Raw genomic sequence first — 16,553 nt, 5'->3', positions numbered from 1 at the left:
TGAGACATGAGGTGGATGTCTCTATATGGAACCTTTTTTCTTGGGTCTATTGAACAAAACATATTCAGTCCTGCAAAGTTAGTGATGTTTACGCAAACTCCTGTACAAACTCTTGCAAATTTATATTTGATAAAATTGTCTTAAGAAGATGTTCACAGGCATTTAGGAGTAATGAGGGTCACTTTAAATGCCTGGTGTGGGGACACTGCAGGCAGCTCAAGAGCAGGGATTGTCTAAAGGATATTTACCTGTTTTTGGCTTTCAGATGGGCTGAGCAGGACACATTCTTGTTTAGCCTTGCACTACAGCAACACCATTATTAATTATGTAAGCTTTTTTTTTTTTTTTGGATGGGTAAAGGAATTTGAGAATGACTCAGCAAAAGATTTCAAAACCAAATGTCTCTACCTGCTTACTGAACATGTTCTTTTCGATTCTGCTTTATACTCTATGCCATCGGGTTAAAAGTTTGAGAGCTACAGAAAGTGAGGCTTCAGCACTGCAACCGGCATCTGAGAAAGCCCCAGTTTTGCCAGGAACATTGACTCGGTTCATTTTCTATCCAATTCTCCTGTCCTTTTCCCTTTAGTTATGCTGTAAATAGTTGATACTTCTTCAAGACTAGTTTCTCACTTTTCTTTACAGAACATCATAAAACCGAGTCCAGTTTCCCCACCAAAGACTGACTCTACCTGTCAAAGGTGTTTGTGTTTATTCCTTCAGTTTCCTCTCTGCTTTCTTACTCCCTTCTCGTTTAAACTGCGTGTTGAGGGAGCATTTAAATGTCAAATAAAGACGTAAAGGCAAGAGGAGCTTTCTTTACAAGTCCCTGCTTAAGTGACAGTTAAAGATTTAGTTGGAAAAGGGAGGGCTCTCAATCGCCAGTCTCTTGGAAGCTTGGGGGGGGAGGAAAAGTCAAGTCTCACCTATTTTGAAAACTACTTGCAGATGTGGGAAAACCTCGGAATTGCTCACAACAGGGGTTTTGCTGAGATTTCCTTTGCTCCCCCCCCCCCCCCCCCAATTTCCCACAACCTGTGTTTGTCTTGAGTCTGCTCAGCTGGCATGTGGTTTACCTTTCTCTCCCGCTGCCAGGTTTTACACACGCACCTCCGAAGGAGTGAAACGACTGAAGCCGAGTGATACTGAGCAACTCTGGGCATGGACACCAGAACTGTCACAAAAAATTTGCTTCCTGAGTATTCCTTCCAACTTCCCTTCCTGAGCCCACGTGAGCCATAGGGCCAGCCCATCAGCAAGGTCTAAGCGTTTCCTGCTGCTGCAATCTGTAATTTGATTTTAGATGTGTTTTTTTTTTTTTTAATTGCTGCTCTGAGGTTCTTGGTTCTTGGCAGAACTTAGTTAGGGGACTTTTAAAGTAGTCGAAAGATTTCCTTAGTTAAATTACGGGGACTCAGGGCACCTCTCTCCTGGGTTGCACTAAGGTTAAACTGCAGTAAAGGAAAGACACACACCCGCTGTTTATTTGGGGGAGGGGGAGGGGGAGGAGAGAGTTGCAGCTAAATAATCACGATCCCTCGCGCCACCCCCGGTCTGGCACTCTCAAGTGACACGTACCTCATCTAGTAATTGCTGTTCGTGGACGCGGATACATAATATATTCATTTTTATCTTTAGTAAAATATAAATGGAATTGTCAGCGCGCTCCTCTGTTTGTTTGCATAAGGCTATCAAAAGAAGTCAGAGAGGAGGTTGCGGCCCGGATCCTGACCCTGATTGTATGAATAAGTAAGCAGGATGCTAGTGATTGGGTTAGATGCTGCGAAGATTTTTTTTTTTTTTCAAGTTAGGAAGAGGGTAAAAGCCAGCGGGGTGGGGGATGGTGGGGGAACAAACCGTGCATCCCAAATCCTCACACTTTTGCTCTCCTTGCAGTTAGTTGTTTTGCTGGTTTCTGCAGGCTTTTTAAGGGCTCCCGGCGTAGAAATGACTGCCCCCCACCCCCTTCCACGGTCTCCCCTTTCAATTCAGATGTGCTGATGTGCAGACCGGATTCATCCTCCCCGAGCGGCGGCGGCGGCGGCGGCGGCGGCGGCTCGCGCTCGGCTGCCGGGTCCTGGCATCCGCTCGGACGCGGCGCGGGGGCCGGAGCTCGGGCGGCAGCTGAGCCCGCGGGGCGCGGCCCCGGGAGCCGCGGCCGCGGGAAGTTGGGCGGCTAGAAGGACGACCCGCGCGCCGGCGAGCCCCGCGCCGCCAGCTCCTCCGCGGGCAGCCGCCCCTCCGCGCCCGCCGGGGCCGAGCTCCTCACCTGCCCTCCGCCCACCCGCGGGCCCTTGGCCAACTTCTCCCCGCAACCGGGGGTAACGGGCAGTTCTTGCCTTTCCTCCTGTCCCGAAGCCATCTGCATGTCTCCGGACACCTGAACACCCCACTCCGGTCCCGCCGAGGAGGCTCTCCCAGGGGGGAGCGGAGCATCGGTCCCGCTCGCTCCGTCCATCCACCCCGATCGCCGACTCCTCACCTCCCGGGCGCGTCCCCTCCTTTTCCTGCGGGGGAGGAGGATGGGGTTGGAAACGCTTTCCCCGAGGATGCTCTGGTGGCTGGTGGCCTCGGGGATTGTTTTTTACGGGGAGCTGTGGGTCTGCGCTGGCTTCGATTATGATTACACTTTCGATGGGAACCCAGAGGATAAAGCGGAGACGATAGATTACAAGGACCCGTGCAAAGCCGGTAAGTGCCTCTCCAGGTTGGGACCCTGGCGTGCCGGGGGCCGCCGCGCTGGGTTTCCGAGGGGTGGCGGTGGGAGCTCACCTGTTTCCTCCTCTCCCTCACCAGCTCCGCCGCCCCTCCCTCTTCTCCTCCTCCTCCCCTCCTTCTCACCCTCCCACTCTCTCAGTCCCTCGCTCCCCAAAGGGCAGCCGCCGCGGCTGGCTGGAGTTGACTGAAGTTCGGTGCTAATGGAATGCAATGCCAAGCTCCCGTCATCTCAGTTTGGGAAAAACGGCCTGGAGTTCTGATCTCCTTTTTCCCTCCCTCAACAACGCTAAACAAGTTATTAAACAGCTGGCGGCCATAGGTTTCAGATGCCAAAATTCAGAGGACTTTGTGCATCCGCAGGAGACCCCTCTGCTTTGTTCCAGGGTGCAGGTGCCCAGCACTCAGCTGAGACGGAGCGGACAGGGTTCGCCAAAAGGTGGCGGGAGATGGCACCGCTCCCTGGGATACCTTTGCTCCTTCTCTTGCCCAGGAACTTTAGGTGTGGATTCCAGACTACAAGGAAAGGTTGACAACCTTGGAAGCTCGCCCACTGTGTGGATTCTCATGTATTTACCCATTTAAAAGAAACCTAAAAAACAAATACACAAGAAACCCCTCCAAGTTGCTACCCCATTCAAACTCGTGCCTTCCTTCTGCGAACACCCCCGGTTGTATCCGCATTGCCTCTGAAGGTCAGCTTTTCCTCGCGGTGTCCGCGAGTACCCCGGGTCCTTCCCTTGCCCTCCTCGCGCCCTGCTCCGCCGCTGTCCCCGCTCGGGTCGCCGGCGGCACTTCCCTCCAGCCGCCGGAGCCCGAGGCGCACGTGCGGGGGCCGGCGACCACGTGAGCGCGGCGCCCGGGGACGCCCAGCGCCGCCCAGAGTCCGGGCGGGGTTCCGGGGGCCCCTGGCCTTTTGCGGGGATGGCTTGCAAGACTTACGTGGGAAGGGTTTGTTGGGACAGGCTTATTAATTGTTGGTAAACTGAAGGCACTTCTGGAAATGTGTCCCATCTAAAGAGGCGTGGCCTTTAGCGAAGCGTGGAGGAAGGGAGTGAGCAGAGTATCAAATGTGTCTACACCTTTCCAGATCCTAACTGGGCTGGCCGCCTCGTGAGCGGAGTTTCTTTACTTCCTTAACTAGATAAACCTTATTCGGCCCCTCTTGGGTCTCAAGGAAGGAGAAAGGTACAAAAGTGAAGGGAAATGCTGGAAATTCCCTCGTTAATTTTCACCGTTGATGACTCATTGACCTGACAAAGAGGGTATGTGTTGTGTTCATGTTATCAGATCATTCTTGGTGTACTCATATTGCAGATATTCAAAACTCAGTATCAGAGCAGAAACTTGTCTGTCTGGAAGTCAGAATTCTTTGAGTGCTGTCCTATCACCTTTAGTACTCAATCTTTTTTCCATCAAAGGTTTTTGGGTCTTCCCAGATGGTTTGGAGAACAGAAACACTGTTCTGTTATGGTGACTGAGTAATAGCTACGATGTTTGGGTGTGTACCTTCTTGTTTGTGGTAAGATAAAAGTGAAATATTAACATTTCTGAAGATTATCTAGGAAAACATTTCGATGCTCTTTTGTGTGAAAGATTCAGCTAGCTACCGTCATAAAAAAAAAAAAAAAGCAGAGACTGCATGTATTAGTTCAATTTCAGAAAAAATAGGCATAGTTTTCTGTACAAATTAAAATTTTCAGCCTTTAAAAACTCTTAACTTTTAATGTGAGAACATTTTAAGTTTTGCAAGACTAGGTAATACATTTTTAGAAGTTTGTTCTTCAGGCTAACTGTGTTAGATATTTTATTGCTTCCCAGAAGATTGTTCTGTGAACATAAATTTTTTTCCTATATAAGAATATTTCAAACTTTAAAATTTAACTCTTTGCACCATGTATATTTATATACACCTCGAGCAAAAATATTTATGTTCCTTAGCAAATAAACATCTAGGGTAAGGGGAAAAAAACACTATTTTCTTTTGAAACTGGCTTGTTTTTTAATATAGCTGTTGAAGTTAAAACAGCAACTTTGAAGAGATTATTGCTCTAATCTTGTTCTTCCCTAGTTTACAGTAGAAGAGGAACACCTGTGCATGCTTGCTATGTTTATGGGTGTGAGCATCTGCTGAGAGAGATGTAAGAATGCTCAAGTGGAAGGCTGAGGCATGCACACAAAATATGAGATTAGTTTTAAACAATCTACCGCCCGTTCCCCCCCCCTTTAATTTAGTTAAATGGAAAGCTTTAATTTGCCATCCTGGCTAAAGTTTGCCTTCCTTTTGGCATTGCATAAAACAAAAGTGGTAATAACAGGAAAAATTTAAATAGTCCATTGAAATCCCAAGCAAAAGTCAAAAGAGGTCACTGAAATAAGAAAGGCGAAAACCAGGTCTGTTACAGATAGCTATGCAAAAGCTCAAGAGAGGGGGCACGCCACACGCTTGGCACCTTTGATCTGCCCTTTCCAAAGAGTCGCATCAGGAGCATGGCACATGAAAGAAGGAATCCTTTCTGAATGCCTCTAACTGGGCCCTAATATTCCTCAAATTACCTAGTGGCTTGATACCAGAATAACTAACATACCTTTATGATTTCAAAGCAGTTTTGAGTATATTAATTCAGCTGATGCTCACAACTGCCGAATAGGGTGGGATTTGTTAATCTTCCCATTACACAGATAGGAAAACAAATGCTCAGCCACGTTAAATGCCTTTGCTGAGGTTAGCCAGAATTTAATTCCAAGTCTCCTGGCTTCAAAGTCAGGCTGTATTTAACTGCTACTCTGCATTCTTAGCTGGCCTTGTAGAGGCTTCCCTTAAAATGCAAATAGAAATAACCTAGGTTTACCTGGAGTCCAGGCTAGTAGAGGTACAGCTTTCTTTATATCTGATATAGGTGAAATGACTAAGAACTTAGTTTCTTCTTTTCCAAAACCAAGTAAAACATAAAGTCCTTGGGGACAGTGACAATAACTGGTTTAATGTCTATCGCAGAGATGGATTGCCACTGTTAGGTATCTAGTATGTGCTTGATATCTTCTCAGTATTTATAAACTCTTAATATTTATATTCCGCTTCCAGGTACAAACTTCTTTTCTAAACAAGAGCAAATGCATGTTATCCCAAGGACAAACATTCTTGATTTTTCCTTAACAATTGTGCTGTCTTTAATGTTTGTGAAATAGAATAAAATTTGTAAACATATCAGGTATGACTTCAAACTTAATGGACCTACAGGGCGGAAAAGACACCTTGTGTTAATTTAATCAAATTCCCTGCTCTTTTGAGATTCAGAAAGATATTTGGCTTTAAGTGCAAATAGGTAAGTTAGTACAGTATAGCTTCAGGTATATTTATATGAGCGAATCCATCAGGAAAGAATATAGGTAACTTATCTTTCTATATAAATCAATACAGACAGAGATGCAGATAATTCAAAGGACTGTCTGGTGGTCTTTCTCCAGCACAGAAAATGGTCATCTGAACATGCAGTTGGTTTTTTTTTCTCACTTGCTGTCCTTCAGAAGAGTTCCAAGGGAGACTGGGAAGCTGATGCTGCAGGAACTCCAGAACAGACTGAAGTGCCCTGTATAATTGCACTACATCAATAAGTATTAATCTGAGTATTAATAGCTGTGAAAAAAGCTTGGGTAATTTCAGTGTGCATTTTAATTTTCCAGCAGGTTTGTGTAGTGACTACTTAGAAAAGCAGAGACCTGATAAATGAACTAACTGTATGAATAAGTTTTTCTTTTCCCTCTTTCCTCCCTCCCTCCCTCACTCCTTCCTCTTTTGTATTTAAGGGAAAAACAGGGAAGCTTAGGCAATTGAAAATAAAATAACTGATAAGGAAGATTAATGAAATTAGTATATTGAATGATGGGCAGAGGCTTGTAAGCGTGAGGAAGTAAAATATTCGTCCAGAAGACTATCCTTATCCTCTGTAGACATGTGAGCATCCTAAAAAAAGACTCTCTACCTCGAATCTCTTGAATAAATGACTCCTCTTCCTGGGAAAAAAAAGCCGAGTATCATTAAAGGTCAATGACTTGCAAGGTTAAATTTGCCTTTCAAACAGCATATGTACTTGTTTGAATAGAAATAGGATTTTGGCATTCTGAGGATGCTTCTTTCTGCTTTTTTCATAATTACTGACCTAGTGTCCTAGGATACTAAATCTTGGGATAATTTTCATAAGGTTATAATCTCTGAGTAAAATTCTATCATTCTTTTTGTCCTCAAGTTGCAAATTCTTAGCTACACTGGCATCCTCCTAGGTATGACATTTTCGAATTTTGTGTTCAACTCTATGTCTTCTTTATTCTATCATAATTTTAAATATCCAACCATGTAATTTTTGATGAGCACTTTTCTAGACTGCCAAGCCCTCACTTAAAAAAATGCATTCTATAGAGATGCTTCTACTAACACAAGTTTTTTCTGTTTGAGTTTTTTATTCCTTAAGTCTTTCTTGAATTTTTTTTTTTCTCTTCCTTCTGGTACCCTCCCAGAAGAGGATAAAACATAGTATTTGCAAAAGAGGTGGATAAGGCTTTATACTCTGGATACTTACTCTTCATCATTTACCAGTAATAATTACTCACATCCATTTTTGGCCCACAAATGGCAGTTATTGTTATTAGGCATGAATAGGGTGTATTAAGTATAGTTCATCAGATTGAGTCAATTCTAAAGCGTCTTTTGTTGGTTGGTTAGTTGTTTATGTGTAATTCCTGATGCTTTTCCATTTCTTGTCTTTGAAGAGGATGATGTCATTAATTCAAAATCTACCTGGAGTTCTTTCTTTTAAGTAGTCTCTATATTAGTGCATGATACCCTTATACTTTCTATTCAGATAGATGCTCACATGCTGTTTTTAGGCCTTCTTAATCCATGGTGAAACAATTAAAAATGTGTAGGAGCTTTTTGGAGATGTTAGTCTAAATTTTGCCACTTATACTCTTGCCCTCATGATGGCTTACTTTACTACAAAAGTCTAATATATGTTATGTCTCATTTCTTCCATAGAAACCATGTTGTCTTCCTCAGTTTATTTGCATGAAACCTAATTGGTGCATCTAAGCAACTTTCTCTGATGTGAAAATTAGACTCACTTGCTGTAGTTACCCCAATTTTCTTTTTAAGCCTTCTTTTGACTATTAGTCACATTAATAATTCCTTAGGCTTCTCAATCAGTGAGATTCTGAAATAAAAGTTTACTCTAAAGATGTTAGCCCTCAAGTTGATAGTATCAAATGCTGGTGGTTTGCTACTATTATTCTTTTCACTTTCAGAATATTATCTCTTGTTCTTAATAGTACCTTAGGTCCAGCTGCTTAAATATTTCAAACTTGGACCCTCCCTAAACTTTCCTACTTTTGCTTAGAAAAGACAGAGGCAAATATTCCATTTAAAATGAAGCATTCTACGTCCTGCTGGGACCATCTGGTGTCTGGAGAGTTGGGTGGGGGAAGGCTTTGCTGCTTTCCTGGACCAGAGGAATGCCCCCTCTAGGATGCTGATGTCAGAGCTAGACCTGGGTTCGGTCAGGTCAGGTGCCTGTCAAAATTCCTGGAGAGGTAGCATTTCTTCTAGTAGGAGAGTTTTGCGGCCTCTTACAGAATTTTTTTTTTCTTTTATATGCCAAGACCTGAAATCATTCATGGATTTATCCTCCCTAAATTAAGGAGTGGAGCATCCTCTCACCAATCCTGGATGCAGCAGACTGATTTAGCAATATGGCTTTAGTGGTTTATTTCCTTTAGTTATCTTTTGAATAATAACACTTTAAGTCTACAAAGACTTAAAATCTACAAAGACTTAAAATCTTAAAGACTAAAAATAAAAAAAATATTTTTTATTTTTTTATTTTAGTCTTTTGTAGACTTAAAGCCATGGATTGACTTACAATGAATCTATTTTTTCCCAGAAAGCAGGAGAAGGGACTCTTGTTTGGTTATTTAGTCCTTGCTATTGTCATCTCTGAAAAAATGGTATCTTGACTATTAGATTTTGAGACCTTATAGGCAGCTTAACGGAATGCTTGCTTTAGCAGCTTCTTACAAAATGTGTACTAATCATGTCAAGCTGTTCCAAATAGCTCAACTATATATTTGTACTAATAAGTATTGTAAATTAGGTGTTAATTGAAATCCAGAAAGTGAACCAAGGAAGTTTTTGCCCTCCTCAACTCTTTTCCTGCAATTCGTGTTTATAGTTTAACCTAAAAATCAACATTTGCTATTGATTATATATTTTTTAAAAATAATGATACTATTTCCTCGGATGATAATAGTTATAAAAACTCAAAACCATACATTAAGTAAGAAGTGCCTCCACATATATTCTTTTTCCTCAACAAAATCTCCTTTTATAGATTATTATGCTTCTGAAAGCATTCAATTCAATTTTTCAAAAAGACTGCCAGTTTTTAACACACTGCACTATTTACATATAGCAGTGACATTGTGAGAGGGAGGCGAAAACCACAGGATTTGTTGTCAGCATTTGATGTTTTCTGTGTTGCTGAAGTTCCTATTGGTGACATTTAATTAGGGTGATGAGGTAGGCAGAGGTGGAGAAGGGAGGAAGATGGTTCCTTCATTCCGGACGTTGTTTCTCACCCGTCTGAAATTATCAGCCTGTGGAGAGTAGACCGCTGACACATCTAGTGGCCCCTGCCTTGATTCTGATATCATTATCTTCTGAGGTTCCTCCTTTGGCCGTGAATGGATTTGAAGTGTTTCTTAGGATAATGCTCAGAGTAGCGTCTGCTCAGTTAATTGCCCATACTGAAAGTATGGACTCCGTTCTTCTATGCTGGTCTTTAAACCCAAAGTCCTGGTGGTTGAAGGGTGTATGGTATTTTGTGTTTTGTACTTAGATTATTGTGCTTTAAGACAATTATGTATACCTCCTTTGATTGAAGTTAAAATCTTTAATATACCTTAGGGATCATCATGAAAAACTAGAAAATAACCAAATGGAGAAGTTTCAAGAGAATAAGTTCTTGGATCCCACATACCTCACATACCTAGGAAAGGTCTTCATTGCTTCATGCCATAGTGTTAATAACATTGTTCATATTTTTACATTAAAAGATTAAACAAAATCTGTCATCTTCGCCATAACTGATCAAGGAACATTATTATTACCACTTTTGGATACAAGAGGAAACAGACTCAGAAAGTTTAAGTAACTGTGCTGTTATCACAGATGTTAAATGAGGAGACCTTGAACTCAGGTTTCTGTATTCCAAATGCCCTCCTTTTTTGAATTCTCTGCTCTGGCTGTCCAGCCCTTACAAGCTCAGTATGACTGGCAATTGAAATGATGGCATTGTGCCCTGGGAATCTATCCTTGTGATTTTCATTGGTGAGAATATATCTTGCCATCAACATTCAAGTACCTAATAAGTCATGAATTATGTTATCAGACTAAGGCCAGCACTGTACGTCCTGCTCTGTTTCAGGAAAGTATTCTCTAAGAGGAGAGTTACAAATGTATATACCCCAGTGGTGTGGGAAACAAATGAAAATGCATAGGACTGATTTTAGTAGGGTTTTAGAAATGTTTGTGTGCTAAATAATGCAGGGGAGACTTCTGGTATTGCCCCATTCCATGTTAATTAAGGCAAGGGTTGAATCAGATCTGAGTAGAATTCAGTCATTTGTGTCCCATTCCTTGGCACCAGCTCTGACAATTTGCATAGTACAGGTTAAGTTGCTTGCCTCTCTAGGCTGGCTTTATGAGTGTTCATTGAATTTGTGATTATGAGTCCACAAAGAGTGTGAAGAATAGCCATTCAAAGAAAGTGGTTTTTAGTGTACATTATTATATAATGATGTGTGAATACCTTTAAGAAAACAAATATGCCACATGAATTTACTTAAATTACTTCATTCTTTTCAATCCCAACTTGTCTGTAAGTCCTAAGACCAAATACTTGAAAACTTTTAGGGGTAAAGAACCAAAAAAAACCCCTTGGAACTCCAGTGTATTTCCAACTGTAGGAGGTCTGGCACATTTGAAATGTTTATTATAGGTAATATTAACTATATTACAAATTTGTTTGGAGAAAACACAGTACTTTTTAGCAATTTATCATGTTTTGTGGGACAAGCGCTCCGGCTGGTACTTGTGCTATAAAAGTGGCAAAGAACAGAATCTGGTTAATGGATTTCCCTTCCTTGCCTCCTCCTTTGCTAAACCTAATATCAAGATGAAGTTTTTCTTTCATATTTATTTTTTTTCAGTCCCAGGAGCACCAGTATTTACCTGGACATGTGTGGAGTGTGGCTAACTGGCAGTCTCCAGGATAGGTATAAATGTATTTGCCATTAGGAGTGAGTAAGGACATGCTGACATAATCGGGGGCCTTGTGTTTAGGGTAGAAAGAAATCGACGAGCAGCTTGCTCGGAGAAATAATGACTGAAAGCAGGGAAAGAAATTGATTATAGGATTTACATTCAGTGTGCTCTAGGACTGAAATATTTATAAGAATGGACCTGGAATGGATATAATGGAATGTAGTGGGGAAATTAGGCATAATACACAAACCTATATGATTCATAAACAAGTATTCTATAATACATCTTATTTTTATATTGAATGACATTTATAGTTAAGTATTTTAAGGTAACTTAACCTTATGTCACCCAATGATAGATTCAGAATTTGAATCTAGTACTCTGGACTCCATGGAATTTGATTTTTTTTTTCCCAGTATAGGTATATTTTTGCAAATTGATGTTGACTTTAAAATTATTTCTTAAAGTTTTAGGGTGGCAGAATAGTATATCCATTAAAAACTTGGAGTTTGGAATGTGATGAACATGAGTTCTCATACTGAACCCACTATGTAATAACCATGTACAGATTTTGGCAAGTTCTTTAGCACCCTTACTATTCAGTTTCCTGATCTATGAAATGGAGATAATATTATGATCCCCATGGTGTTATTGCAGGAATTAAATGAGTGTTAAGTGTGCACCACTTTTCTGGAACATAGTAAACTCCAGATTATTTTTATTCATAATTGTGTTTATATATAGGAGGTATTGGATTTTTTTTATTGCAACTAAATTGCTTGTAGGAAAATGATCTTTATAAAAACACTTATGAGATGAAGGTCATTTTTTCTTGCCACATGTAAAAAATGTATTAATATCTAAAGTTCTCTAAACCTTGCAATTGAGCAAATAAAATGTCCAACTATAACTGTTTAGAAAGACACTAGAGATAATCAATATAAATAACATGTATCTGTTGCTCTCCTGAGTATTTGCACATATAACTAATATACTGCATAATATAATGACAATTTTCAAGTCACATTGACTAATGTGTGAATAGAATCTTGGCTATAATCTTTCTGTAATTTCTAGTACAGATTTTATTTGCCATCTGGATTAACTTGAAGTGCTTACATACTCACAAACTAATGTTTACACAGAGCTAAGTAGGAGCACATGTCTCTATGCTACAGATATTCATTTATTCATTAAACATTCATTGAACACCTACCATGAACCAAGCATGGATTTATCCTTGAAATTACAGAAGTATGAAATAAGACAATGTCTGACCTGGTATAGTCTTTACCATTTTTTAGATAGATAATAATTTATGTATAAATAGTTGTCTATAAATTAATCTTGTAAAGTTATTTCAGTGTGGCATTTGAAATTGGATACTATTATCTATTATGATCATCAGAATGTGTATTGTTTCAATTTGTTCCTGGAAGTTTCTTTACTTATGACATGCGAAGAATAAAGCCTGTGGGGACCATAACAACTTTTAAGTAAGTACTTTGCATACTTCATTACTTAGCAGTGGACTGGAATTGAAAGTAATCAATAATTATTTATGCAATTATTTGGAAGTAGTCTGAATTAGCAATCGGGATTTCAATTTATTTTTTTCTCAATGGATTGATTTTAAAATTTCAACTTCTCATTTTTCATATTGTCCATTTTGAGTAAATTTCTGTTCTCCAAGTAAAACCTTATCCTTAACATGCACAGTTGCATGGTACACTTTTTTGAGTTTACAGGTCAGAGGAAACAAAAACAAATGATACAATCAATGAAATGAATGTCTATACTTTGTTTGATTTGCATAATTCTATGGTTTGGAAAAGTAACTCTAAGTTTTGCTTTCTTTAGATAATGCTACCTGGGTAGTGATGTAGTAATTGGAAAACTAACTGGATTAGTAGTCAAGAAATGTAAATTCCAGTACTGGCTTTGTTGCTGTATTTGTGTGGGTAACACTGGGTCATCCCTTGTTTTTATTTAGCCTCAGATTCCCCTCCTTGTAAATGAAAGGTCTGGGAATCTCTAGGCTGCTCAAATCATAACATTTTCATAATCCTGGTGACTCATGTCGAGGAAAAGGAAGATGTTTATACTTATCTTGTCGTTGCTCATGCCAAGCCCTCAGGTTTCTAAAGGTTATAGCCACTCTCGGCAGCCACTAGGCTGTAGCTCCATAGCTTTATGTCACCAAAATTAACTTTGAAAACAATTTATGCACAATTTCTCACCCTTCTTTCTCTATCTCAGTTCATCAGTAAAAAAATCTGCCAAACGAGGCATAAGTTATGTGGCATAATCAATGTGGCATAACAAAGTTTATGTTTCATTACCATCAGAATTGAAACCTGCTCCACTGAATGTGTTTCTCAGGAGAGATGATTTGTATGTTGGTTGAGTAGAACATGGTCAGAGGATGAAGAGGAGCCAGTTCTTTCAAGTTCAAGGTCAATATTTGTAATGAAGAAAATAAGACCTATATGCAAAGAAGTTACAGGACCCGTTTTCCCTTGCAAAGCATTTTACTAAATATACAACACATTTAAAAGATACATTCTTTTGCAGTTAATCACTTTTATATATCTTTGAAAACATTCTTCTAGTTAAATTAAGTATACAGTGTTAATTATCTCCATAAAATTCAACTTCACAAACCTTCACTTTATCTGAATTGTCTAGTAAGAAACTATTACTTTTCTTATGTTAGCTTATTTTATGTATAATAATTTCTTTGTAACTTTAATGAAGAGTCTTAAAATTCTCATCCAAATCATAGCCAAAATGAAGTTTTCCGTGTTGGGCTTTTATAATAGCTAAGAATGAACTACAACATAAATTAATAGCATAGTTTGGGTAGTGTAGTTTAATTTAAAGAGCACTAGATATTGGATCAGGAGGCCTAGTTGCAATTCTTGGCTCTTCTGTGTTTATATTATCTTGTTCTACATACTTAATGCTTCTGAACTTAAGTGCTTTGACTAGAAATGATTCTGGAAGGTGACAGTGTAAAGGATCTTTATTGCTCTACTAAGTGGGGGAGAGGGATGACTTTGGGCAATGGGAAGGGGACTTACTGAAAATTTAAAGCAGAATGTTGGCTTGATTATGACCGTATTTTATAAAGATATATGATGATGAAGCAGATGGTATGAAAGAGTTAGTGGAAGAAATATGGAGCAGGTGGGAGCAGGGGGACAGGTTAAGGGTTATAATAACAGTAGAGATTATAAATGTTTGTATTTGGACTGTGTCAGTAGTTTTAGAAGTAGTAGATTGTATTTAAGAGACCAATCACCATTTCGATGGTGTTGGGGAGTAAACCAGGAGAGTAAAAGAAATGGCACAGTTAAAGATGCATTCCCATGGTTCCATACTTGAGTGCCTGGAAAACAGTGACACAGAAGAGCAAAGAAAAAACATAGAATTTTAGAAAACCGAATTTTTGTTTGTAAAGCAAATGAACTTGGTTTCAAGAGCCTGTCAAGTTTCACATAATTCTTTATATTTGGTATCACACATATCCCAGTTGTTCTTTAGGCATATGTTGGATGTACTTGGAGTTTTGTATTCCATATCATCTTTGAAATTAGCTTGTCAAGTCCCATTTTTTAGATTTTGATTGGAATTGTATTGAGTCTGTACGTTAACATAGACTATCATTTTTATATTAAATCTTACAATACATAAACGTGATGTATAGCCACATTTGTTTAGGCTTTCTTTAATACTGTTCAATACAGTTTTAATATTTTCATCTATAAATTTTTTTGCCTATATTGATAAATTTATTCATTATCCTAGTATTTTTTAAATAACATTCTTTTTTTAAAAAAATACTTAGATTACATAAATATTACATAAAAATATGGGGGCTTCTCATATGCACTGCTCCCTGTCTCTCCCACTTTTTTCCACATTAACAACATGCTTCATTAGTGTGGTACTTTTGTTAAAATTGATGAGCATATTTTGGAGCATTGTCACTAAGCATGGATTATAATTTACATTGTAGTTTACATTCTCTCTCACGCAATTATGTAGGTTATGGCAAGATATATAATAGCCTTTATCTGTCATTGCAGTGTCATTCAGGACAATTCCCAAGTCCTAAAAATGGCCCTGTATTACACATTTTTCCCCCCCTTCCTCCCTTCAGAACTTCCAGGTGCCACTGTCTCCACATCAGTGATAACAGTTCTTCCATTGCTAGAATCACAATAAATCTATAGTAGAATAACAGTAAGTCTACTTTAGTCCATCGTTCATTCCCCAATCCTGAGGATTCTGGGATGGTGATGCCCACTCTGCCTCTAATTAAGAGGGGGCTTCTATCCCATCTGCCATAGGGCAGATGAATGGGACTATCTTGCTCGCAGTGGTAGACTCTCTCTGTTCCTTGAGATGGTCATTGTCTATGATCATCTCCTTGTTAGTTGTCTTAGGTGAGTCCAATGAACTGAAGACTAGGTATTCCAATGCTGTTGAGATCCAGGGCCCAGCTGGCACATGGACAGCCCAAAGATTTAAGTCTCTTGGACAAACAATTGTTAACTTGAGTACTAACCATAGGTTTAAATAGAAGGGACAGAAGAGCCATGTGTAGGGAAGCCACAACTGAGTCCAACTCTGTCATCCTGGGGAGCATAAATTTCAAAGTAGGGCCTACTGGCAGGGTGCCAAATTCCTGAGCTGTCTTCCCTACCTATAGTGTCTGTATATCTCCAGAGCCCTCAGGACGCCTGCTATTTGAGGCAATATTTACTTTGGCAGTCAATGAGACCCTGCTGAGACATTACATAAATGTAACCTCTGGAAGACCTCCCTACTAATTTGAAGTCTCTTAGCCATATAAACTCATTTGTCTTTCCCCTTTCCCCTTTTTGGTTAATGTCTTTTTCCAGTTGCATTGCCTGTTGGTTCTTGCTAATAATCCCTCAGTTCCAGGGAGGCTCATCCGTGGGAGTCATGTCCCACATTGGGGAAAGGTAATGCATTTATAGCCTAAGTTTGGCTTAGAAGGAGGCCACATCTGAGCAACAAAGAGGTTCTCAGGAGGTAGCTTTGTATTTTTTTAATGACACAAATATATCCTTTTATAAATTGCTGTTTTAAAAAGCTTGCTGCTATTGTGGAACAATGCATAAGATTTTAAAAATATTTTCACATTTTATCCAACATCCTTGAAAATCTTTCATTTATTTTAAGAATAATCTGTATATACTTCACATAGGCAATAAGTTCATCTTCAAATACAGTATATAGTTTTATTTTTTCCTTTATGATCTCAATGTTTTTTATGCTATTTAATTTTTCTAGCCTTAATGTGCTGTCAGGGACTTCCAGTGTTGCATGGAAGTGAAGACTTAGGGCTCCCTTGCTCTGTTCCTGATTTTAAAGAGAATGCTTTCAATGATTTATCAATTTTATTAGTTGGTGTCTTCTTTAAAACACAGATTTATTTTATTTTTTTTTACCAGTTTAAGGAATTCATATGAATACTTTTTTAAAATCCACT

The 16,553-nt window shown here is 39.5% G+C and overlaps 1 protein-coding gene across 1 annotated transcript in view; it reads left to right on the top strand.

The window, feature by feature from the left end:
* The first annotated feature begins 2,450 nt into the window (after positions 1-2,450).
* TLL1 (tolloid like 1) overlaps positions 2,451-16,553 on the top strand; it is a 207,398-nt gene continuing 193,295 nt past the window's right edge. Inside the window, exon 1 of the mRNA XM_058274933.2 lies at positions 2,451-2,691. Within this exon, the coding sequence (XP_058130916.1) occupies positions 2,523-2,691 (169 nt within the window). The 5' untranslated portion in view covers positions 2,451-2,522. The remainder of the gene's footprint in view (positions 2,692-16,553) is intronic.

This window comes from Dasypus novemcinctus, chromosome 1, assembly GCF_030445035.2.
Source record: "Dasypus novemcinctus isolate mDasNov1 chromosome 1, mDasNov1.1.hap2, whole genome shotgun sequence".
Lineage (NCBI taxonomy): Eukaryota > Metazoa > Chordata > Mammalia > Cingulata > Dasypodidae > Dasypus > Dasypus novemcinctus.
The sequence above is the reverse complement of the archived record's forward strand: the minus strand, read 5'-3'. Positions and strand labels throughout refer to the sequence as shown.